The following is a 26,995-nucleotide window of genomic DNA, read 5'->3' as shown; positions in this document are numbered from 1 at the left end:
GCGAACTGCACATAACATTTACATTGGCTCGGCTCATGACAAGATCGACGTTTGAAACCAAGGTGCTCCAGAGTCGCTCCAAACAACTGCAACAGTCGATCTTTCGACTTCTAGCGCAGCCAGTCGCTCCTAACTGTTTCAGACGTCAAACTTTTTATGTACTTAATTCAGAATTTGGTTCGGCGCAACTCTGGAGCGCCTGTCTGAAACGGGTGTTAGCCATCAATAAGCTATTTACAAGTTAGATTTTAATAACTTCTGGTACTATGACTTGCTCAGTGACAAGTAATCGCTTAAATTTAAATTCCTCAAGCTAAAGAGACAGTTGCTATGTCAAATGGTTCTGGGGAAAGCTTTTGGACAGCAACCTCCAGATGAGAAACCCTGGTACCATTGTGCCATACACATTATTTCAGAATTGTGTATGGGTGTTTGGGGCAAGCTTTTGGATAGCAATTACCGATGGAAAAACCCTGGTATCATTGCGCCATACACATTACTTCAGAATTGTGTATGGGTGTTCGTTGTCTATTACGTCAGTGTCAGCATGCAAAAGCTTGCCCTGAATCAAGTAACAATAATTAATCAATTAATAGTTTATTTATTCAACAATTTTAAAAAGACATTGGCAGTAAAAAAGTCTGAGGATAAAGTCTGAGGAACTCAAATTTAAGCATAAATTTGTGACTAATAAATCAGTTACACATTAAAATTACGCAAGGAGAGATGTAGAGATTGTTGGGACTTACTTTGTTTTGAGTACAGTGAATGAACCATCTGACATTCCCGCTGCTAGTGCTGATCCATCGCTATTAAAGGTCACTGATCGTACATTGTTATCCATTGTTTCACGGACAAGCAGCGTTTTTTCCTGTGTGTTCCAAATTCTAGAAAGGAAACAATGAGTTAAATAAGGGAATAAAAGGGTAGCGACGAGTTCTTTAGTGGCCGTTTAAAGCAGGCAAGGTCGTTGCCGTGTGATAAAGGCTTGAGCAGAAGGCATTAATCACACAGCAACGATCCTGCAAGGTTTTAAGCGGCCGTTAAAGAACGAGTCACTACTCTGTTATTCCCATTCATAAATGCCTTTTTGGTTATAAAAGGCGTAATAAAGTAAGAAACTCTGTAAAACTTTACTGTTTCCGACGTGCTTGAGCTCAGTGCGTACGAGGGCCATGTGTTGCATTGACTGAGACGCCTCGTTTTCCTTTCACACAGCGCGACCAACTCACCAACAGTGCTCGCATTGCCCGTAACAAGATACGTCTTGCACTAAGACTAACCAGTAATAAACAGAATCCAGCTGGTCATTATCAACCGTTTAAACATCCCCACGTGACGTGCTCTCCACCAATAGGAATAGCAAAACTGTCTGAGGTATTTATGAACGGAGCTTTTAGCTTCATTTTTTTTACAAAACAAACTTGACTCGCTTAGAACAATTTGACTCGCTTGTTGTAATCCTTGTTAAAATTAGTCACACCACAAGTCAACTAAACTCTTTCAAAGGGGAACAGTGTTAAAGTAATCACCATTGTTTTTTACTTCTGATCATGTACAAACCAAACGAGCAAAGAGTGTCTATTTTTAATTCTGGTAAATCCTAGATAGAGTGTCGACATTTGCTTTTTTGTTTAAGATGCTCATAGTTCGCAATTGGAATCGGTACAAATGGTTAAAGACAGTTGACACTATTGGTAATTGTCAAAGACCAGTCTTCTCACTTGGTGTATCTTAACACATGCATAAAATAACAAACCGGTGAAAATTTGAGCTCAATTGGTCAACAAAGTTGCGAGATAATAATGAAAGAAAAAACACCAAGGTGTTTGTGCTTTCAGATGCTTGATTTCGTGACCTCATAATCTAAATCTGAGGTCTCAAAATCAAATTTGTGGAAAAGTACTTCTTTCTCGAAAACTACGTCACTTTAGAGGGAGCCGTTTCTCACAATGTTTTATACCATCAACCTCTCCCCATTACTTGTGACAAAGTGAGATTTTAAGCGAATAATCATTTAACAATAGTGTCCACTGCCTATTAAGGGCACTGGACACTATTGGTAATTACTCAAAATAATTGTTAGCATAAAAACTTACTTGGTAACAAGCAATGGAGAGCTGTTGATAGTATAAAACATTGCCTTTTATTATCTGAAATTTGTGCAACAATGGTGTTTTTTCTTTCATTATTCTCATGCTACTTCAATGACCAATTGAGGCAAAATTTTCAGAGAGTGAGAATACTAATCTTTGACAATTACCAAAGGTAATAGTAAGCCAGAGTTCATAAACACGTAGGAAAATAAACACAGGGATACAACCCAATTAAGTATTCATTCATAAATACCTCAGACAGTTTCACTATTCCTATTGGTTGAGAACGCGTCACGTGGGGGTATTTAAACCTTTGATAATGACCAGTGTTTATAATCGGTTGTGAGCGGAGACTCCGCGCTAGTCTTGATGCAAGAGGTTTCTTGTTACGGGCGATGCAGGCACTGTCGGTGAGTTGGCCGCTATTCTAAAAGACTATACGCGCATGCGCACGAACAGAACCGGAAAACACATGCGTAGGGACGTCGTACATGTACATGTAACATGTATACTGAACATACCATGGAGGTGGCAACATACAGCAGAGCTCAAGCACTCAGAAACGGATAAGTTTTACAGAGTTTCTTATTTATTTTACACCTTTTAACCAAAAAAAGGGTAGCTACTTTTTCTTTTACAGCCGTTTAAAACCTTGCATGGTCGAATTGTCGTGTGATAAAGGCCTGAGCTGAATAGCAATTCGACCATGCCTGTTTTAAATGGCCGTGAAAGAACTAGTAGCTACCCTATTATTTCCTTATTTAAAAATATTCATATGGGGATAGACCTTTCGGTTTTCAAAAAAATTTACAAACATTATGAGTGTAAACCAACCTGACACTGCAGTCATCACTACCGGTAGCTATGAATGGTCGCTTTGGATGCACAGCCAAGGCCCACAGCTCCCCCTCGGCATGGCCCTGGACAAGGATCCTGGGTTTATCAGGCTCCCTAAGAAACACCTCCATAATTTCACTGTCTTGAGTACCAACTAGAACACGATCACCACGCCAGTGGACACTACGTATGGTGAGACCTGCATGGGAGAAGTAAATATTAGGCTATGTCTGTATCAAGGCACTTTGGCTATTGCTATGGTGGTACTGACAATATAGTAGAATAAGCCTTTGCAGCTATCTGTGCCCAATTTCACAGAGCTGCTTAAAGGATTTGGGTACTTTTTGTAACAAAAAACACAATGTCCACAGATTCACATTAAATTTACACCGTTTGAAGATAATGATAGTAGAAAGCTTACCTTAAAATATTAGTTGCTGAAGTGCTGTAGTTTTTGAGTAAGGAGTTAAACAATGTAATGAAAATACGTTCTAACATGCTAAAATATTTTTCGACTCATGATCACTGAGACGAAAATTATTTTCATGTCATTGTTTAACTCATTTCTAAAAAAATACAGCACCTTAACAAGTAATATTTTCAGGGAAGCTTTCTACCATCATTATCTTCAAATTGTGCAAGTTTAATGTAAATCTGTGGACATTGTGTTTTTTGTCCTACAAAAAGTACAATCAAGCAAAAAATACCCTTTAAGCAAAAAATATTGCTTAAAATTGGCTGCGACGCAGAAATGAGTATGATGCCAGTCACAAATTGTACATGTGACATTGTAGTTTGGCTGGTAACGTTGTTCTGGTAAGCATAATTTGATTGTGCTTAGCTACTTTTTGTGCTTGAGCAGCTCTGGGAAATTGGGCCCTGGCCATAACCACTGCAAGTACATTTAATTTGGATGCAGCTTAGGACAGTCATAACTGTCCAGCAATTCTTAAGGGCACATTGTCTTTGGATTGGGTGCTTTGGGTGCTTTTTAGGCTGAGATAGCTCAGTTGGTAGAGCGCTAGGACATTAAACCGGGTGTCATTAGTTCAAATCCTACTCTAGTCAATTTGTCTTTTTTCAACCCCAAATTATTAAAAGTGTATCTAGTCATGGTTTGTTAAAAAAAGTGATCCCCTGGCTGTCACTTCCCAGGTTGTATCGTACACTTGGGTGTGTTTCCTGACTACACAGCAGTTAAGGAATATATGTCTTCTCACTTGCACCCCTGAACAAAAATAGGGAGACCCCTAACATATAGCGCCAAATAGAAATTGGTTACAAACCTTGATAACCATGTGAGGATTCTGCCAGATTCACCTTTGTGACAGGCTTGAAGTCTGTGGTCCACAATTTGATGTAACCATCACGACTACCCGTTGCAAAACCCTCATCGCATCCATCAATGGTATAGATCCCGGACTAAAAGATAACGGCAAAACATTCATCAATGGAGTACATACCAGACTAAAAGAAAATTTTTACTAAATTCATTGGTTTAAAAAAAATAAAAAAATTTGTGCTTTGAATCTTTCCTATAAAAACAATAAATCAGAATGACCTCTTTGAAAAACTAAAAGCAGCACTTTTCTTTGGACTCTGATTTAGTGTTGAGTGTTGAGGCAGTAAAGATGTTATGGCTAAATAAAGACACAGATGTGGCGTGTTCCACCTATCAAATGACAAGGATCTATGTTTGTGGCATATAAAGATAATATTATTACTTAAATTGTAAACTTCGAAAAAATATACATTTTTTTAAAAAAATTGATGACTCTAGTTGACCCTGATGAGTAACAACGGTAAACACTCACCGCATGCGCACTTTGAATAACCTTGTGTAGGTTGTTTCCACCCCACATGTAAATGTCCCCATTCAGGGTACCAGCGTAGGTTGTATCATTGGGAGCGAACGCCAGACACAACATCGTCTGGATCTCACCAACCTTCCCAAAGACCCCTTTCTTTGCAGTGAGAGAGTTGCCGCAGAGAGACCAGAATTTGATGTGCTTGACTCCGCAGCTGACGAGGCTGTTCTCTTTGTGGGGGTTGAATTGGCAGTCAAAGATCTATGATAAAAGAAAATTGCCAGTCAAATAAAAGGACATCTATGGACAAATTTGAACAATATGAAGTTGCTCGGTACTTCTCAAAAGCAAATGTAAATTTCTTTCGAAACTTTATAAAGGGCATCATGGCAGAAGAGCAAAGCACGGTTAAGGGCAAAGGGGCAATGGCAAAGCAAGTGGCACTCAATGCATTCCATTTGGTAGCCATGGGCTAATTCAAGGCATGAGGACTGGAGTGAAAAAATATACATTTCGTACATTTAACTAAGGCTAGAAATCTACTACAAAATATGTATGTAATTGGTTAGTCACTACTTTAGTTCCCAAACTTGACAATTTGAGAACTAAAGGAATGACAGCCAAAAATACTGTTTAATTGTTGGCCATATTGATTGTTGCAGTTAAATGTTCTCTATTTATTTTGCTGATTGTCATGTTTTATCAAGGTATATCCACCACAGGCCCCACTTTTGGGGTTCTGCCTCGACTGTATTCTCACCAGAACACGATCAGAGCATACTGATCGGAACGAGAGTTGAAACCAATGGTTCTTTTTAGAACCACCCCAAAACAAAAGTCATTACATGGTGTTACCGCAAACCTTTTCATATTGTATTCTTTTCAGTAAGGTATTATTGGCCCTACTATTCCTGTAAAGTGGAAATAAATGTTACATTGAAAATTGAAGTTGAAACATTGATTAACTGTCACATTAGCTAGGGCAGCCATTCTGATGAAACTTTCCCGCATTATGAGATATTCATTGAAACACAAGAAAGCTCAATTTCACGAAACAAATGTCACTTTAAATAAATGCCCCTGTCTCTCAGACACACAGGAGGTTAAGCTTATCGCTTTAAATGCATCCAAATGGTTTATGTCATACAATGTCGTATATGGTGTTCTCGGATTTGGTTCCTAAATCTTCAAGACATGAGTTTGAACCTTGACTTTTAAGGACTCTTGAGTCCTTGTAGACGGGGAGTGAAGTAATTTCCAGCATTTGCCTGAAGCAGGCTCGGTATTTTGCTAGACAGGGTTGATCACACCCAAGAGAGCTGTAAGGTGGTCGAGGGAGGAACCCAAATCAAACTGCACCTGATGTGTGTATGTAAAATCAATTAAATCCCAGACTACACCCACCCCTCCCAATATAACACATTTTTAAAATCAGAGCTATTAAAAACCACAAAAAGTAGGCTTTGATTTTTATTCAACTCAAACTGTATGTTATTTTTGCATGGAGAAAAACAAAAATGTTTTGAATTTTGCCTCTCAGTCGACGTGTACTATTTAGGCAATGTATGCTCAGTAATTTCCACATGAGTTCAAAGTATGCATTGCAGTCACTCAAAACAGTTTTTCTAAATAAGTTAATATAACTATTAAAAAAATTGTTAGTAGGTTGAGGTTTCGAATCATTCTCGAAGGCTTTCTTCTTATTAAGCCTTCAAGAAAGACTCTGGGTCGAAACAACCCCCACTGACTATTTTACAACATTTATACCATAGGTCCTTTTGGTTGGTAAGCAGTTTGTAACAGCTAATACTTTTTTGTATAACTCTGTATACACAGAAGTACCCACCCGATCAGAGTGGCCCTTAACCGTGGATAGTATCCTGCCTTTTTTCCAATCCCACACATTGATGATATTACTGGTATCCATGCCGACTGAAACCAGTTGCTGTAAAGACAAGCAAAAAGTAAGGTAAAGAAAATATTGTTGAAAATAAAATTTAAAAGCAACTCAAGAATAATAATAATAAACAGGAATAAGATGTTTCTTTCTTTTTATGACAATATTATTTTAAAAGTAATATTGACAATTGTTTCAAAAATTAGGTGAGAGAAAGATGTTTTGATAGAGAAAATGGCATCATCAGACTTTATCACCCAAAGTATGAAAGTTCACAGACAATAATCAATCACAAGGGGACCACAAACCAATCTTTACGTTTCATCTCGCCAGTTTACTCATCCAAAATTGTTTTTTGTTTTGCCCAGTCAAAACTTAATATTACATAACCAATGAAAACAATGAATGCAATAACAAGTCCAGGTCTCAAATAAGGATGAAAAAATCACAAGACTGCAAGACCGCAGGGCTTGTAGCTCAAAACAGTAACTGAAACAGAAAACTTAATACAAATAAGGATGAAAAAACCACAAGACTGCAAGACCGCAGGGCTTGTAGCTCAAAACAGTAACTGAAACAGAAAACTAAATACAATAAAATAAATCAAATTAGAATTTCTTCTATTTGGTTTCACATGTAGTTTCATAATAAACTACTGTTTTGATTTCAACAAGCACTAAGAAAAGATTGCTTTCATTTAAATAAGTTTAGGCTAAATACACTTTCATTTTCCACATAATTCAACGATATCTAATAAGTATCTGAAAAGTTGAAACTAAAATTATAGAAAGTACAGCCAATGATTTCCACACTCTCCGACTCAAGAGGGAGTATTAAAGTCAATTAAACGAGATCTGCCGAGCAAGCGAAACGTACCGCTCCATCCTTGCTGAAGGCAAGTACCCCGATGCCATGTGTGTGTCCGTCCTTGAGTATAGAGACTGTCTGTACATTGTAGGAATCCCAGACGCAGATGTAGGGGTCTTTACCCACTTGGCCAGTAGCTACCAGCGTCTTCTCTGGATGAAGTGCAAGGCTATAACACAGAAAAACAAAATTATGTTAGAAGCACAAAACATACACTGAAAGCTGGTACATGTTTGTCATTCCACCAGAGAAATTTTATCCAACATTTTGCCCATGTTAAAATATGCAAAACACAAACTGAAAGCTAGTACATGTATGTCATTCTACCAGGGTTATTATATCATTTAGTACAAATTTTTGCTCAGCCCCCTTTTCATCCTAAAATGCTGGTTTATTTTCTCAGTTTGCGATTTCAACAACCATTTGGCCAATTAAGCTGTTTCTCGAGGGCAAGGCTTTTTTATAATTTTGAAGAAGCACGTCATTGTAAAATCTTAAAGAAATTCTTTTGAAGGGGCACCAAGGCCACCATCAGGGCAACTAAAGACATTGCCCCTATGTAATTCAAAGCTTGCAACATTAATAAATTATAGGTAGTTTTGAAGATTTACTCAATCAAAACAAAACAAACCACAGTTCGATATTCACTCATTGTGAATTTCTTTTTTTTAATTGCCTCACGTTTTGACCCTAGTAGTAGAGTCATTCTGGAGTCATGGTGGAGTTTTCTGCTAGTGTCCAACTGTCCCACATGAGACCATTAGCACTTTTTTGCATACTAAATGGTGTCTTTTTGGTTGGTATTTAGCAGTTTACAACAGGCTAGTAAACCCATACCACACTATTCAGTATAAACCAGACGATTGAACCTTATGAATAGATAGGCCTACATGTGTGTAGTGACCAGGAAACGATTTGCAATGTAAAGTGGTTCAAGTGTTTACTGATGCTCCTAATTAAATCACATCAAATCAAGTGCAAACATAGCCACTGTACAAATGGTTTCTGTTGTTCACAGTGCCTAAAGTAAGGAGTTACAGCACGATGTTTTGCTTTGATATAAAAATTACTCATTGCAGACCAATGAATTTGTAGCTGGAAGACTTGTGGAACAACAACCAAGCTAACCAATGTAGTCATGTGGGCTGACTAGTACTGAGGGCTAAATCAGGTGGGCTACCTACATGCAGTCATGTGTGCTAACTAGTCCTGCAGGCTTACTAGTCCAGCAAACCAACTAGTCCTGCAGGCTTACTAGTCCAGCAAACCAATTAGTCCTGTGGGCTAACTAATCCTGCAGGCTTACTGGTCCAGCAAACCAACTAGTCATGTGGGCTAACTAATCCTGCAGGCTTACTAGTCCAGCAAACCAATTAGTCCTGTGGGTTAACTAGTCCTGAAGGCTTACTAGTCCGGCAAACCAACTAGTCCTGTGGGCTAACTAGTCCTGCAGGCTTACTAGTCCAGCAAACCAACTAGTCCTTTGGCCAACTAGTCCTGCAGGCTTACTAGTCCGGCAGGCTTACTAGTCCGGCAAACCAACTAGTCCTGTGGGCTAACTAGTCCTGCAGGCTTACTAGTCCAGCAAACCAATTAGTCATGTGGGCTAACTAGTCCTGAAGGCTTACTAGTCTGGCAACCCAACTAGTCCTGTGGGCTAACTAGTCCTGAAGGCTTACTAGTCCAGCAAACCAACTAGTCCTGTGGGCTAACTAGTCCTGAAGGCTTACTAGTCCAGCAAACCAACTAGTCCTGTGGGCTAACTAGTCCTGCAGGCTTACTAGTCCAGCAAACCAACTAGTCATGTGGGCTAACTAGTCCTGCAGGCTCACTAGTCCAGCAAACCAACTAGTCCTGTGGGCTAACTAGTTCTGCAGGCTTACTAGTCCAGCAACCCAACTAGTCCTGTGGGCTAACTAATCCTGCAGGCTTACTGGTCCAGCAAACCATCTAGTCATGTGGGCTAACTAGTCATGCGACCTACAACTAGTCCTGCACACTAACAGGTCCTGCATGCTAACTTGTCATGCAAGATGCAGGCTAACCAGTCCTATAGGCTAACTATAACCTTAACTAGTCTTGAATGCTAAGTAAATACATGTAGCCCTGCAGGCTAACTAGTTTAAAAGCTGTTACTAGTGTTGTATTTAACAATTAAACTCAAACAATGGCTAAACTAAGCTGGCCTTAAGATGGAAACTGTTGAAGAGTAACTTTAATATCCCGATGTAACTGGAGTATATCTACACTCCCAGCTTGTGTGCGAGATTCAGCATCAGGATCAATTCTCACTGAGTGTGAGCCTAAGATCAGGAAGTCAGACAGGAATACCAAAGGTCGTTGTGCAAAGAAAAAAGATGACAGAAAAATTGGAAATGGCTTCCAGGAAGAGACAAAATCATTAACTTCCTTTCATTTCTACTGGCAAGTGGGGAGGACCGGGTGGGACAGGCTATAAAGAGTAACCAGTGCCGTGACCTTTAGATTAATCTTCCAAAGCAGAAAACCAGATTGTTTACACAAATGCACACGTAGAACATGTGCTTGCTAGACATTGCTGCTTGAGAACTTCTGACAGATTCCAAAGTAGAGTTTCACTGAAATTGAAATCATGACATTTCTAAAGTCAAACAAAGGCTTGCTCAGAATAAAAAAATTGTGTAGTCAGTCGACTAATGGAGAAAATATCAAACAAATTGGTACATGTGTACAGCTCTTAGAAAAAAATAGCTGTACAAACTACATGAACCGTGGAACTGAAAGGGTAGGACTGCTGATTAAAGGGATTGTAGGCTGGTTTCTTGCATACAAACTCATATGAATACATAGTTCTGTGTAGTGAAGTATTATGCATAATTTATTCATACATTTAGCAGTAGAATGCACCTGCCAGTGCTATAATACTATAGCTTCAGATTTGGTATTTTGCATTCTGAATGATTAAATCAGGTCACCAGACCTGTTCAAACATATTTACAAAATGTGAATACATGATGATTGTCACAGATTTGACTGCATTTTCTGAACTATGAGGCAATCAGTGGCTTTGCACACACATATGAGACTCCTGTCATTGCATAATTTGGCTCTTTATTTTTTTAAGGAAATGAAATTTCAAAGGGGCAATTGAATTGCATCGCTAAAGGACTTTCTCAAATGTTCTAAAAATTGTGCTCACTCAAAACAAAGATGAAAATTAAAGTCAAACTCACTGTACTTCAAGCAAAAATCATGCAACACATTTTTTTCTGAAATTCAAATGTTTAAAATTCGCAAATTCAATGAGACAGCTAGGCAACACTATTTTTCTGATGTAAATTTCAAATGGAAATGTGTACAATTCCAGTAGTTTGAAAAAAAACCCACATAAATTGAAAAACCACAGCTTAACTGTTTTGATTTATTCTTAGATAAATGTAATTACTGCATCAGGGATCTCGGTTTTGGATTGTATCCTACACCACAAGTAATTTTATAAGCATTGTAGTTATCAGTGCTTTCCTGAGTCCTGCGTGAAAAATATCCACCATCAGGCCTGATAATTCACTGAGGCCCGTCATTGCCTTGGTGACCCTTGAAATGTTCCAACACAATTTTACAATTTCCTTATACTCCATAGAGGTGGGACCTTTACCAAGGAGAAAATGCCTTGGAGCACCAGGCCTGCACAAGCATTCTACCACTAGGTTGGGATCTAATTTGGATTCCAAACATACAGTGTAACAAAAACTGAACAGTAGGGGCCTACAGTATTTAGCATGTACACCAACTGTCAACTGAATGATGTAGCACTTCTCAATGAATTGTGCAGTGTCTGTACAGTGCTTTATAATAATATGTAGCACATCCGGATGCAATACATGTTTCAATACCTGTCATTTTAAATTTGTACAGTTTGCCATTCACTGCTTTCAATAAAATAAAAAAGGTCAGTTTACACCATGTAACTGTTATAACTACCCCATGCTATTTACAGTGCATTATTTATAGTACTTCTTGCCTCATAAACACAGAGTATTTTGAATTAGGAAGTGACACTGTGTAATATGGAAAGGAAGGCTTTACAACCATTTGGCAGAAAGATCACAATTAAAGTATTGCAATGCTCAGTCACATCATGTACAATTAGATCAGACTGTCAGTGTCATGGTCCAATTCCAGGGCACTTGCTGCACCACTGAATTATTTTTTAAAGCACCCAAAGGCAGTGGACACTAAATTGGTAATTACTCAAAATAATTATTAGCATAAAACCTTACTTGGTGATGAGTAATGGGGAGAGGTTGATGGTATGAAACATTGTGAGAAACGGCTCCCTCTGAAGTGACATAGTTTTTGAGAATTTGTAAATTTCCACGAATTTGATTTCGAGACCTCAGATTTAGAATTTGAGGTTTAAAAATCAACCATCTAAACGCACACAACTTCGTGTGACAAGGGTTGTTTCTTTCATTATTTTCTCGCAACTTCAACGACCGATTGAGCTCAAACTTTCACAGGTTTGTTATTTTATGCATAAATATGTTGAGATACACCAAGTGGGAAGACTGGTCTTTGACAATTACCAATAGTGTCCATGTCCAGTGTCTTTAAGAGCATACATTTATGTGGTAAAATTAATTCTGTGGTATTATAAGCAACGCCATAAAAGTGTGCCCCAAAATCTGGTAATTGTACTCTGAGAGATGCATGTCATAGGCCTAAACATATTGCCATTAAGAAAAGTGTAATTTACCACTGTACGAGAGTGGTCGTCTGGAAAAGCCATCATCTAATTTATTAGATATTGTGTATTGTGTATTATATCATGAGGCATGCATGGAGGGATGGTTTTGGATGCTTACGTGGGCGTAATTAGTTGAATAGTGTATGATCTTTTACAAGGCATTATTAATACATGTAAACGTATTGATCCATTACTAAAGGTTACCCCGAGGGAATGAAAGGTGCAGCAATCCAACATGTCAGTTACAAATTGGCTCCATGGTATTATATGCTGGAGCGGGTAATAGGCACAGTTTACAAGTTGCCACCATTCATCACAAAGCACAAATTTAGCCTTGCAGCCAAAAATATGTTCTTAAAAAATGCTTGAAGTTGTACTAATTTTTTTAAAAACTCCACATTGATGTACGTAGGCCTACTAAATGTTTGCCCTTCTGACGGTCTGAAACTGTTCCTGTTAATATTATGAAACACCAATGATGTATTTTAACATGTGAGGGCAGAACAGAAATAAATGTGTATTGAATTGAACTGAATATAATATTGAATTGAACTGAATATAATAAATCACGGTGTGTGTTTTGGGTGGTTTTTTTTACTATCAAAATAAAGCTTTAAAATTGTTCAGTCCTACAGAACAGTATTATTTTAAATCTTGCAACTGTTTTGATGAATTATAAATTTCTACACAATCTGTCATTTTGTTAAAACCAAGAACACAACCTGCAGAGTGCTGTATACAAATCAATGCACAGGTTTGTCAAAACAGTAGGCCTAAAGTGAACAGTTTTGTGGCTTCGTAAAAATGCAATTGAAGTCAAACCATGCCTAGATATAGATAGGTCTGTTTACGTTTATTCAATGTTGAAATACATAGTGTATAGTACAGAGTGCTAAAATATGGTCAAAAATAAGAGTGGTGCAAAGGTTAACTTTAGACAAATTGTAACATCTATGTTCAGGGAGAAGCACAGCTTTTGTTCCCCAGCCTATGAATGGACAGACAACCAAGACAGACCATACATTAAAATACAGGTGTAAGACAGAAATAAGACCATCATATTTCCATAGATACAAAAAATACATAAAGTATTAGCCTAGTTTGGCAGAGTGCCTGTACTCTGACCATAGAGAAAGTAAGTATGTCAAAGTACGGTGTATTATGGCATTTCATAACAAACGGTTTCAAACGCTTTTAATAGACCAACTCGTCCGATCCAAGGCAACGTGTTCCTTTAATGACACTGCTTCAAGTGCTTTACACAAACAACTGATCTGCACGTTTGCAATCCAGCATCCCTTAAAATGTGTCAATGTAAGGCTTGCAGATGATGACTCAACGAACCATTTTGGTCAAACTAGTGAACTGAACATGACATGTGTAAAGTGCATCCTTGTCAATTATGATCATTACGAACATGTACCCATGGTTGTGTAGTAAGAGATGATTGATCACCATGTTACTTGGTTTGGCATGATTGCAGTAGGTGATCCCAGTGGTTTAAACAAGAGGGGTGTCATGAACTTTAGGGCAAAATGTTTTTAAAAGTAATTCTACACATTAATATCCATCTGGCCTTGCTAACAACACCTGCTTGAGAACTTTGAACTGTCCTGTTTTTATATTGACAACAAATTTTGATATTATTCCCACTTTCTAGAGCATGGTTGCCATCTTGAGCGTGATAACATCTGCAATGTGTTAATGCACAAAGGAAATGAAGAAAACACAATTTTATAAATTTACTACCTTGTAATTGGTTGTGTGTGCTTTCACCATTTTTCCCTGGATGACAGTGAAAGGTTGAATGATTGAATTTGAGTTTTCTTATGACTGAGAACTACTAATTTTAAATAATAATAATAATAATAAACGAGACTTATAAAGCGAATTTTACAAAATTCAATGCGCTGGAAGAGTGCTACGGAAAAGACGATTATGAGAATAGATGTGTTTTTTATTTACTCTTGAATGTCTGGAGTGTGTTGGTGTTCAGAATATGACTTGGTAGGGCATTCCAGCACCGGGGACCAGCGACTGAAAAGGACCGGTCCCCTGCCATTTTGTGTGTGCGAGGGATTGTTAGATTCTGGCCGGAGCAGGGCCCACTCCGGCCAGGTTTGTTGAAATTTAGCGACTCTGTAAGGTATTGTGGAAGTACGTTAGAGAGTGCTTTGTGCATGTTCACTGATGTTTTGAAGGTGATGCGTTGTTTAACTGGTAACCAGTGTAATTGTTTGAGAAGAGTGGATGCGTGTGTGTATTTGGGTTGCAAGAAAATGATACTTGCAGCATTGTTTTGGAGCCTTTGTAGACGGTCAATGTCAGCTTGCTTAATACCATTGAGGAGAGAGTTACAATAATCCAGTCTAAACAACACAAGGGCTCTGGCAGCAGCGCGGCATGTGTTTGTGTCAATATATTTGCGTATTTTGGAGATGTTTCTGATGTGATAGTTGATAGTTGAATTTTTTAGTAGTGGTGCCAACCATTTGAGAAATTTAAGGAAATTGTATCGCCTAGTATTGGTACAAAGTCAGGAGTATGAAAATCCACTGTAGTGAAAGAAAATAAAAGTATACAAGTAGCACGGACTTATTAGCAGTTCTTAGGTATGTCCCATGGTCCCTTAGGTCTAAGAGCCACGATAAACCAAAATTTTGAACAAAATAAACAATTATGAAGAAAAAAACTCTCACAAAAAAGTGATAACAATAAATAATAATTCAAAAATAAAAAATATTAAATTGAGTGTGCAGTGAGTTGGTTTAGTTTGGAACGAGTACTCTTCAACAATATTTTGGCTAACACTGATATAACATCAATCAAATCTATTTCCCAACCAAAATATCAATAGATTCTATTGAGTTGTTTGGGGACTAATGAGCAGATTGTGAGATCTAAAGTGACACAAAATAGTTCAATTAACAATTAGGCCTACCCATCCAATCCACCTTATAAATCATTCAAGTGCACATTTTGAAGTAAATGTTTTTGTTTGAGACTCCAGTCATGTAGTTTCAAGGCAAATACCTAAAATTTTGAACCGGTTGATTGTTTTAGTCCTATACTATTAGGCCTATAAATATAATTAAACTACTGGATGTGAAAAAGATGGTCGCTATCGCCAAAATATCCGGAGCGAATATGTCCATGCCGGAAGATACACAATCTGAGTAAATGGTACTGATCACTTTAAAACGCTTTGGTACTTATCACTTCAAAACTCTTCTGAGATTAAAATTTTGTGAGATAAACTTTTATCTTTTACATTTAACCACATTACTTTGAAATGTGAAATGTTTCTCAAAGAGCTTTTTTTTATCGAAAGCTGGCTGTTGTCCTGTAGGCGTCTGACCAATAAGTTTTGATTGCCATTAATTTTAAGATTGATTTCCAAAATTGCTGCCAGTTCTCACCACCTGACAAGCTCGCCCCCAACAAAGTCGCCCCCTGCAAAGTCACCCCCTGCATAGTCGCCCCCTACCCGGCTCGCCCCGAGTTGAAACGAAGTCTCCCCCTGGCAATGTCGCTAGGGGGCGACATTGTTTGGGGCGAAATTGTCAGGAGGCGACTTTGTAACAACTCGGGGTGAGCCGGTTAGGGGGCGACTTTGTTGGTGGCAAGCTTGCTAGGTGGCGAGATGACCAGCCTCCGATTTCCAAACATGTACCTTCCCTTTAAGATGTTTAATAATGCATTCGTCATAAAATAAAATAAATCAAAGTAGTAACAATTCCGGAAAATATTGTATTGATATTGTCAACAATTCATAAAAAAGATGGGAGCAACATTAAAAACAAAAGAGTGAAGGAATACAAGAAGTATGTATGTTTTTTAATTATTCAGCCATGAACAAGAATGAAAACAAGGAAACAGTTTACACAATCACAGCACAACGAGATGAGACACTGGTAAATGTTTGGTAAAGAAATCAAGTCAAGTCAATGAGGAAATATTGCCATTGCCTGGTTCCAAGGCAGCACACTCACACAGCAGGGGCCAGCACTCAACTACTGACACAAGTCACAACTACTTTATTAAGGCCGTTGAAAAAAAAAATTAACATTTGGAACTCGGTCATGTTGGTCTTCCTTATTTCACTCAGTCAGTGTCTTTGGACAAATAAAATGACATTTTCTGGGGATACTGAACTGAGAATCCAAAGCGAAGCTAAACAAATATCTTTAATTATACGTCCTAACATGTGGTAGAATTCGGCTACTACAATAGTTGTACTTTTAAGGAACATAACCTATGGATGATATTGATGTTTGTTGCACCTACCTGACAATATCATCATCGTGGCCAAGGAAGAACTTCTGTGTGTGGTCACGGACATTGTAAACCACTCCAACACCCGCTACGAAATACACCACCTCTTTGGCCGCCGTATAGAAGAGATTATTCCGACATTGATGACCTCTGTAGCCATACACCCATTCCAGACGAAGTGCTGAACCAGGGGCCGTTTTGTCTGCCATAGTTACCGGCAAAAAGCGGTTCAAAAATGGTTAAATCATATAGGAAATTGATGTAGGGCCGATGTTCTGGAAAGTCCCCGCGCCCAGGAACGTGACCTGGGTGACCCGAGCAACAAGCCAATGGGATCACTCGTTGTATGTCACCCCTTCCCATCATTCATTCATGATGGCGACCGAAAATGAGCTCCCCGGTGAGTGGAAAAATTCACGGCAAATGTCGGAAAAATAGCCTTATGTAGACATTTTTGTAGACAAGTTAAATAGTTTATGTGTAGAGGACTTAATTCTCTTCATAGTGGCTTCTTTTGAGCCTTTTTGTGTGCTTTAGTTGATTTTTATAAGCCGATAAAACTATTTATGTCGTGTGTGGTGACGTTATCGCACAGCAGGGGTTGCCCATTATTCGGACAAAGCGTACTGGGAATGCATTGCAATGGCTGTTTGCGTTCAACTTTTGGTGATTTTTGTGTTGGAAAAGTTGTGAAATATGACTATAAGCATGGCATGGTTTTATGTAATTTCACCTCATCTAACACTTTGGCCTTTCAAGCAACTAATACAATAAATTTTATAATAAATAAATCAAAATAAACCCAATTAAAATTAAAAAGAAAACTCAAAAGGGAAGGTGAACAAAAATTGAGAATGAGTGTTATCAATTAGGACCCTTGAATGGACGTATGTATTGCAAATGCACTTGTCTCTAGCCCATGTTAGAATAAATTGGGCTGTTTAATGAACATTAAAATATAGCCAATGACACTTTAATTGAATGATTGTACTGTTTGTGTTGTGTCTTTTTGAGAAGATGTTTCAACTTTCAGACTTTGATTATTTTCCTTTTATATAGGACATGATTTTGTTTAAATTTCAAGTAATGCCACAGCGTCTATGATGGTGTTGGTGAGAAACTACCAACCAATTTTCATAATCTGGACGTTCTCATGCGCCAGAAACAAAGTTTTGTTTAAGATAAACAAAATTGACAAGCAAAATTATTGTTGAAATTAAATCGAACAGTGTGAGTGTGATTGACAGGAGTAAGCTTTCTCTTTAATTGAGTAATATACATGTAGTTGCGATAACGTAACCCTCCTCCCGACGGCGAAGAGGAAGGAGGAGGGTTACATTATCGCAACTATGAATTTTAATGCTCTTCCCTTCCTTTTGAAATGTTCACATCGTAAATTCATAAATGCTCATTGTCTTATAAATGCAAAGTATTAAAAATTATAACCAAACCTCAATCACTCAGCACTGTCCATTATTTGTAATGATTTCATTTGTGAATTGTTTTTGTTATTTGTTTATATGTTGCTTGTTATTTGTTTATATGTTGCTTCAGCTTCCAACTAATTCCATTTTCAGTAATTGTACTAACCCTAACAAGATCTTTGTACACTATCCATTCTTGTTTATGTCTCATACAGGGTCTGCATTGTAAGCCACATAAACAATCGCTGGACTTCCTTCAGTTTCCTTAGCCCTGCTTGTCACCTAATGCACGAAAACTTGTGTATTTATTTTGAAATTGTAAGTTTTGAAATATACGCAAACATATCCAATCCTAAGTTAGTAGGTCTAAATCTTGTGTGCACCAGCTTCATTTATGGGTAGTGATAGTTTGCATTTGTCAGCTTAGTTTATTTGCTATATTTATTCTGTCATATTTTGAATAAGGTGAACTCTGACTTGGCATGCGAACACATAAAAAGTAAGTTCTACTGTATGACATCCAGTGATTTAGTATCTGGCTTCTTTGCTGTGGTCTATTGAGACTGTACTTCCAAAATCCTCCTACACCAGGCCTGGAATTCCATCTTTGATCTTTAAATGGGAAATGTTGGAAGGACCATCAAGATCAGGGGTAACAGAGCCATGGCCACCAGGCCTGCTACTTCCAGGCCTTGCTACACCAGCATCAATGGAAATTGTACAGTTACTTCTGCTTAATTCCGAAGTGTAAAACTGAATACTTTGCAGCTCATTACTTACTATAACCAAAGTCCAATACTTTGGGGTTTTAAGTTTCCATGTTGTTATGACTATGTCTGTTGTTTCCATATTGTTATAGAGAAGAATACCCATAGTAGTTAGTTACTAACACACATTAGGAGTTAAAGGTGAGATGGATTGATGGAGGGAATAGGAACCTTTTACTGGAAAGATTGCCATAGGCTATTTTCCCCATGCAAGCAGTAATATATCATCAAAATAAAACTAATACATGTAATACTCAATATGTATTTGTTTTTTACTTTATTTGCAGGTCAAGGCATTCCAAGAATAGTATTTCCAATCAGGGGATTCTCATCTTCAGGATCAAGTACTATGGCTAATATGGCTACTACAGCAAACATGTCAGGTGGCCAGCTACACCAGTCGAATGCGTCCATCGCACAACCAGTTCCGTCTTACTCTGGCCCGGTTAGCTCTCCTGGGCCATACGGTGACCACCACGCTGTACCCGTCATGTCATCCCCGCACCCCAGAACAGCACCACTGGGACCATTTACAGCCACTGTTATGTCTCAGACACATCCTTATACATGTATATCTGGGATGTATGGCAATCCTCTTCAGCCCAACGTATCTCCATTTCAACATCCTGATATACCATCACCGTCGATGAAGCCTGCAACCAGTTCATCTCAGCAAATTGTAACTCTGTCCCAGGCAAACACAACTCCCACTCAGCAACTGCCAGTGACCAGTTCGATGCTGCCTATAAACACATCCTTGCCAGTTAACAATTCCCATCAGTGCTCCAACACCAATACTGTTAGCAGTACCCGTGGAGGTTCCAGCAGTCATGAAGGTACAGGTGGCAACCACGCCATTACTACGTGTAGTACACTACCTGCTGGTGATGCTAGCCCAAGTACCAGCACCCCTTCTGTGACCAACAGCTTACCATTTTCCATTGCTCAGGCTGTTTCAAGCGCCTCATCAGTTCCCAGTTCACCATCCGGGAAATCAAAACCAAAATCTACTCTGCCTTCATCCTCATTGCCATCCTTAGACGAGTTCACTGTGTCGAAACCCATTAACGAAAGACAAAATTTCACAAACGATGTTGCCAGACGGCTCTTTGAAGATGAGTTTAAAAAGTTCAGTGGTATTACTGAGTTCAAGGCTTATGTCACAGAACAGCAGAGGTGGCGCTGGGAAACTCACAACAACGTGACAACACTCGAAACACGCGTAAAGAATTTGATGTTCAATCCCAACAGTGGTGTGGCCCAAAACGTCACCAGGTACAAGACAATTCCATCGAATGCAAAGAGTGAAGATGTAAAAAGGTGTGAGGCGACAGTAAAAGCCATGGATGCAATGGCCAACCGAGTTGGAGCATCAAGAACAGAGCTCTTGCACAGAAAGGGAAATCTTCTGTCCAGGAACATGAATGTGGAACCAATTCACAATGAGTTCAAATTTCTTGAGCAGTGCTTTTCTCGAGTTGACTATATGTACACAGATCTTGTCACTGCAAGGGCCTGCATGAACCAGACTCTAGCTCATCTAAGACAGAACTTTACTCAAGAGTCGGCTGCAGCGGCCGAGGTTCGGAGGCTGAAGCGTCGCCGAAAGGAAAACCTACGCAAGAAACGGAAAAGAAAGGAACAGACTCTGGAGAAGAGAGCCTGTGAGATACTCCTGAAGATCACCCAGACAGGGGTCCTGGAGAGGGTATGGAGTAATCCTGAAGGTCAAAGGGTGTCTGCCAATGAACTCTTACACAACCAACTGGATGCACTTAAATCGGTTAACGATGTAGAGGCTCTCAAGTTGATTATTTCTAGGGGTTACCTGGACCCTACGGCTGTGGAAGTTGTGTCTCGGAAAATGATCCTCCTCCAGAATGGTGTCAAATAACCACTGACCCATTGGGTGAGAGTGATCAACAAATTTCTTAACTAGAAACAAAAATGAATCTCTGCCTCTGTGTGGCACTAAAAAAACTCTTGTGTATTTTGTAAATTGAAAGTCTGTATACTCCACTCAGTTGAATGCATAGCTGTATACACTTTAGATGAGTTTGGTAAATGAGTTAGTTGCTTTATATTTAACTTTGAATGTTTGTATTACGTAAATAAATAGTATCCAGTCAGATTGTTATTCTGTAGTTTTTTTTTAAAGTATTAAATTAATGAAGAGGAGGCCTGGAAATATGGCTTCTTTGTTTCAAGGGGCGAGGTAAACAAAATTTAATTTCCATTAGACAATTTTAATGTCTATGAAGAGATTTCAAAGATTCACCAAGGTCAATACATTGAAGACAATTGTCTCAATAAAAGTGGCGTTTATTTTAAAGTGTTTTACGGTTACAATTATTGTTAACATTATTTGAAGCTACACTGTTGGGTTTGAAGAACGTAACCGATTCCACTCTCATAAGCTACACAGTTAGTTTGGTTGTCTAAAGCCAGTTGATAGGATCAGTGTCAATGATAGTTGATCAAGTCTGCATAGCTTTGTGGGTATGGACGATCTTATGTGAGGTAGTGAGTGTGAGGAGCACAGCTCTTGGCATTGATCTAATGGCTAGTAATCTTTAGGAATAGGAAGTTTCGTCCAAGCCAGAGCGTAGACTGTTAAGACTCTCCCAGGCTTTTCAATACATGTAAATCGAAGCATGGTAGGCCTTGAATTCGCTCTTGAAGGGGAACAGTAGTTTCCCTCTGGAAAGGGACACTTTTATGAGGAAAATGTCATTTTTATTGGAATTTGGCAAAGGAAGCTACAGCCAAAGCCCAGGGCACTATGGCAATTGTTGTGAGTGCCATGGGTTAATTTGAGGTCTACATGTACCATGGCAAGTTTATCATGTAATGTGAAAACTTGTGGCAAAACATCCACTCTTGATGACCAAGGTTCTACTGAAGTCTTGCGAATTTTGGGCGTGATCAAAATTTATTTCAGCCGCTTTCAATGAAAAGGAAAGCTTGGGTTTCGCCATGGCGAGTTTGTAATTTGTAATGCCCATCGCATCAAGATAAAAAAAATGGGAGGAAAAGATTGTGTTATGAATTCTTCGTTTTACTCTTGCCATGTCTGAGATTTGAATTAAGGTCAGTTTACATTTTGTTACAACTTTTGTGAAGGAAAGTATCCAAACTGTGGTAGTATTGAGAGATATGTACCGATGGGAATTGACGGTTAATAACACACATTAGAAGATGATGTAAGTTTGTTTGTATTCATTATGAAGTGGAAAAGACCACTCAAGTATTAGAAAATAAGTTGATTTCACATAGTACAAAAATGAATTACTACACTTTGACGAAAAGGTTTGATTTTTGAATTTAAGTTTATGCTGAGGTAGGTTGTCAAGTTTTACAAAGTTGTCCAAAATTTTGAAGGTTCTAAGCCAAAGTTCACCATGGATTAAAGCAAAACTTTAATCAAAGAAAAATTGAGGACAAGTTGTGTCATCAATGGTCTGTTGGCTTACACCTAGAATTCCACCGCTATTTATATTTATGATAACAATTTTTTAATTTAAATTTTATCGCAAACTTTGAATTTTGTTTTGTATGCCGAAGGCATTGTAAAATAAAAATTAAATTTGGAGAAAGATTTCCTTATACATGTATAATCAAGCATCGATGAATTGAAAAAGGACCAAGTGCCTGAGTGGTCAAAATTGTTGTTTCCTTAGGATTGGGCATCAATTATTATTTCAATTTTAAAAAGTGATGCATTCCTGTACTTCATTTAACAAATTAGTTAGTCAAGATGTGCCGTCTTATACTGGGTGCACATTGTAAACAATTATTATTTTAAGATAATTATTTATCAAGCTACATGTAGCTCTAGAGAGGGTCAAAGGTCAGATTTTAGTTGACGAATTGTGTAGGGAAAGTGTGACATGATAATGCCTTTAACCCAAACTCCTCAGCTAGAGACCCTCCCAAACTGTACCCCCCAAAAAACCAGGAAAACTTTAGGGGGAAATTTGAACCCTATTGATGTTTCACACTTGGGAAACATCAACACTAGGTACATGTACGCTTACATCAGGTTTTTTAAGCTTAGCCTACTCCCAAGCTAGGGTCACTTCCCAAGCAAGGGACAATGGACCGATCCGGCCTGTCAATCAAACTGTGCGCGTTCACCCATTTAATCAATCACAGCAATGATTGTGGTCGGACAAACTCGGTCACGCGTGCGCGTATATTTGGCACGCGCGGCAGAATTTCATTGGGAGTGCTTGTACACGTGTCTTGCTCACGTGCGCGGTGGGCGGAGCTTAGTGGAAAGCCGGAACCGTCCATTCCCAAGCAAGAGTCGCTTTGTCCTGGAAAATGGTAACTTGCCAGGGTAAGCAATTCAAGTGTGAACAGGTAAACCATATTTACCTCCAACTTTCCTTGGGAAATTTGTCTAGTTTAAGAAACCACCAAATTGTTTTGACTTGAATAAGATAAGTACACTGGTGGTTACAATTATAATGGACTGTATTATGGGTACTGCAGTGCACTATCTTACAAAGTCACACGACTTTTCAGATAGGATTTTGGAGTTTATGGGACCATTAGGGTCAAGGTGATGTAATGTAAGTATGTATGAAAAGTGTTATAATTTTTTTAGGTAGACGTTAGTAGCTTGAAATGAAGTGTAAAACACAGTAATGTAAATAATTTAAATATTGAGCACTATGTCAGTTTTAGGGTATTTGATTTGGCTTTATATAAACACCATTTCCTAAGGATTTTAACATGTTGAAATATTAGATGATAATGTTTAAAGTGTTGTCATTAATGCCGTATTTTGTATTTTATTTCTTGACAAAATAGACAACTTAAGGTTGTGCTTTTGAATAAGCTATATTGTATTCCGTCTTTTGAATTTTCTCTTTCACTGCTGTCCTTATCCACAAATTGGGAAATTTACAAGATCAACAATGCATCATACATTGAAAACCTATCAAGTAATAAACTTCGAGGGAAATTGACAGGGTAAATTTAAAATATTTTTGGGGGTTGATCAAATGTGGATACAAGTTTACTAGAGCGGGATTTGAGCCATCGACCTCCGGGTAACATGCCAGCGCTCTATCCACTGAGCTATCAATTTAGCCCCATGTTGGTAGTCTCCCTATCTTTTTTGGGGGTGCCAGTTAGAAAGTATACAACTGTTAAGGGGTCACACTAAAGTTTCTGGGAAGCAGCAGCCAGGTGATCACCGTATGGGATGCAACTTGGGGATGCAACTTGATACAAGATAGTTATCTGCTCAAGACTGTATCAAATTTGAAGTAGTGATGGCAGATGCACCATGTACAATTAATATTAAAGAACGTCCAATAATAAATTCACACAAGTGTTTGATAGAGTCGTGCTCCTAAACCTAAACATACAATTATATTAATAGTATTAATAATTAAAATAATAATCTGAAACAAGGACCCATTTCGTGGATTTTGTAACATTTTTCCCAATTAAGTTTGTCCAAGTGTTTTTTTGTTTTTTTAAGTATATTTATTTTGTCACAAACTAGTTATTAATCAGGAGACAAGCTCTGGCAAAACATTTAATTGAAACTGCTACATAAAGATTGTATAACTTTTGTTTAAATTGTTTGGCCGTTTTATATTCCCTTTGATACATTTTTCCCACCTGAAGGTTGCTGTGCAGTGCACAGGTTTTAATTTTGAGTTGATTATGATAAAAACTAATGGTGCTACAGATGGCCTCAATTTCAAGAGCTTGTTTTAATTCTAGCCCCCCTGTTGTGGTATTTCGTTTAATGTAGTTTTAACCTATTGTCCGTAGCATGCGTGTTGTATTGTACAATCATGAACAAATTTTGTACATATTTTCACAAGATAATATTGATGTTTCAGGAATACGTCTCTCTTTTTTTCTGCAGTCGAGTCAAGTTTTATCGGATAGAAAATTATATTTTGAAGTTTTTATCTTTGTGGCCACTCTAACATTGAGGTAAAAATAAATATAGCTTTTGCAAACTCCTTACCAACCAAAATAACATGTGCATATACATGCAACATGCAACATTTTTGAATGGCCTGAGGTAATTACCATAGAGGCGTCTTTCTCAGAGGCTGTGTTGGAAAGACTCTGTTAGGGTGGAAACAGCAGTCCAATTTTGCACTCGCCTATTTTGATAAAAGTTCTTTTGTATGTGGACTTGCAGGGGCAAACCATTGAAACTCAAATTATGGAAACAAAATGAGTGTATTGTCACAGAAAATTATCATGAGGTGGAATTTTGGACTGAGGTGAATCTTGAAGCACAGTGAGCATCACTGAGTAACAGATGTTAGCGTTATACGAGAAGCCACTAATTATTTGTCCAATTCAAGAGACAAAGCCAAATTTAATGGGGACAAAAGAAGATTCTACCAAGTAATTATATTGTGCAACAATGCCATCAAAATGCATTCCATACTTTGTTTTATATAACTCGCACAGATCCTTGTCATTTGAATTTGTTCACAATAAACACAAAATGTGCATAGAAACTTTTCCATCCCACACTCTGAAAATTCTTTTGAAAAAGCCCCTATACAAACAATGTGGACAACTCTTAAAAAAACAAAAAACATTGCCTACCGTGAAGCAACTTTTTCTTTTGGACAAATGGATGGGAGTGATTTTTTTTTCTTGGAATGACACTGAATCAATCAATCAATAATTATACATATTGGATGGCGCCTGTCCATTATTAATTGTTTGAGTCTCGAGGCAGTAAAAGTCCTTGGGCAATAATGGTCGAGACGTGTTCCACCACTAAATGGCAGGGATCTCTGTATGTGGTTTTAAAACAGTTAACTTAAAAACAAAAGTTTTAATCAACTGGATGTCATTATAATCTCTACCAGTACGAGCTTGAAAAGTAGGGACGAACTGGTACAAACTTTTCCCCCGAGGCTAACTGTAAACAATGAAGATATCATTTGCAACTAAGTTGTACATATTTTATGATTTAGATCTGTTAATGTGATTTGCCTGTCAACTGGGTTGACACTGATTGCAATCCTCGAGTTGTGAGGAAATTTTCTTTAAAAGGTCAAGTTTTAATGCGGCAAAAAGAACATTTGTTCCCCACCAGTGTCTTATTTTCAGAGTTAGTGTCAAAGATGAATGTAATTACCACATTTAATAGGGGTTCTTAGGATGCGGTGAAACACTTGCGCATATTTGAATAATAAAGTGCACGAATTTGTTTCCTTCAGATGTAAAAGTATCTTAAAGCGGATACCTAAAGTTCCCTAAACTATTTGAAGAAGTGAGAGACTTGCATAATGCATTACCAACTAACCAAGTCTTAAAAAGACACTTCAAATTCTCTGAATTTCTACATTAAAAATAGGGGAAAAGGAGAAGGACAAAAACCTGGTGGATACCTCTTTTTTTTTTTTTAACATAATTCCCAAAGACTTTGCCACTGTTCCCTTAAAAGAGCCTTGCCTTTAATCCAACACACGTTAGTGTTTTTGTCTCAGTAAAAAACAAAACAGAAGTACACCAAACTTAGTGCTCGCTCGATTTGGTTAAAAATAAATCTCACAAATTTAGTTGATGGATATCTGGATTGTCTTGTGCAAGCCTTTGTTGTGAATAATATATTATTTTTTACAAAAACATTGTACAGTGTATTCGTCTATTTGAAGTCTAATCATGTACTTATAGATTTCTTCTGTACAAGCCTTAGTTGGAAAGTATGCAATTATTTTCTCTCTTTTTTCTTCTTCTTTGTTTTCCAAATGCAAGAGGTTCAATAGAATGAGTTTAAAATGATTAAATGTGGTTCCTACGCAGCCTTGGAACAACTCAATGAGAACCAAACATTGATTCCTTTTCTTTTCTTTAACCCAAAGCGGCTAATTCAATGCAACGTGTCTTAAAGGCTCTGGACACTATTGGTAATCGTCAAAGACCAGTCTTCCCACTTAAAATATCAAACCTGTGAAAATTTTGGGCTCAATTGGTCATCAAAGTTGGGAGATAATAAATAAAGAAAAACCACCCTAGTCACAAGGAGTTGTGTGCTTTCAGATACTTGATTTCGAGACCTCAAATTCTAAATTTGAGGTCTTGAAATCAAATTCGTAGAAAATTACTTCTTTCTCAAAAACTACTCCACTTCAGAGGGAGCCGTTTCTCACACTGTTTTATACTACCTACCTCTCCCCATTACTCTATACAGAGTTAGGTTTTGTGCTAATAATTATTTTGAGTAATCACCAATAGTGTCCACTGCCTTTAAGCATCCAATTACCTGGCAACTTTATGAAAATTTAGTGCAACTGA

General features: G+C 38.0%; 2 protein-coding genes across 3 annotated transcripts in view; one reads left to right on the top strand and one right to left on the bottom strand.

The window, feature by feature from the left end:
- LOC139936471 (echinoderm microtubule-associated protein-like 6) overlaps positions 1-16,715 on the bottom strand; it is a 74,761-nt gene extending 58,046 nt beyond the window's left edge. The window contains exons 1-7 of the mRNA XM_071931285.1: positions 16,519-16,715; positions 7,515-7,674; positions 6,588-6,686; positions 4,748-5,002; positions 4,220-4,355; positions 2,931-3,132; positions 750-887 (exon numbers count right to left, since the gene is read on the bottom strand). Coding sequence (XP_071787386.1) covers positions 750-887; positions 2,931-3,132; positions 4,220-4,355; positions 4,748-5,002; positions 6,588-6,686; positions 7,515-7,674; positions 16,519-16,715 — 1,187 coding nt within the window. The remainder of the gene's footprint in view (positions 1-749; positions 888-2,930; positions 3,133-4,219; positions 4,356-4,747; positions 5,003-6,587; positions 6,687-7,514; positions 7,675-16,518) is intronic.
- A 61-nt stretch (positions 16,716-16,776) lies between these two features.
- Positions 16,777-26,199, top strand: LOC139936478 (uncharacterized). Of its 2 annotated transcripts, XM_071931309.1 has the most exons (3): positions 16,832-16,906; positions 18,146-18,248; positions 18,985-26,199. In XM_071931309.1, the coding sequence occupies exon 3, from the start codon at positions 19,047-19,049 to the stop codon at positions 20,589-20,591; it is 1,545 nt and encodes a 514-aa protein (XP_071787410.1). In that variant the 5' UTR covers positions 16,832-16,906; positions 18,146-18,248; positions 18,985-19,046; the 3' UTR covers positions 20,592-26,199. The 2 variants fall into 2 exon arrangements, with proteins under 2 accessions (XP_071787399.1, XP_071787410.1); XM_071931298.1 differs by lacking the exon at positions 18,146-18,248 and having other exon boundaries at positions 16,777-16,906.
- Positions 26,200-26,995: the final 796 nt, after the last annotated feature.

This window comes from Asterias amurensis, chromosome 1 (genome assembly GCF_032118995.1).
Source record: "Asterias amurensis chromosome 1, ASM3211899v1".
Taxonomy (NCBI): domain Eukaryota; kingdom Metazoa; phylum Echinodermata; class Asteroidea; order Forcipulatida; family Asteriidae; genus Asterias; species Asterias amurensis.
This window is presented reverse-complemented; position numbering and strand designations above follow the sequence as displayed.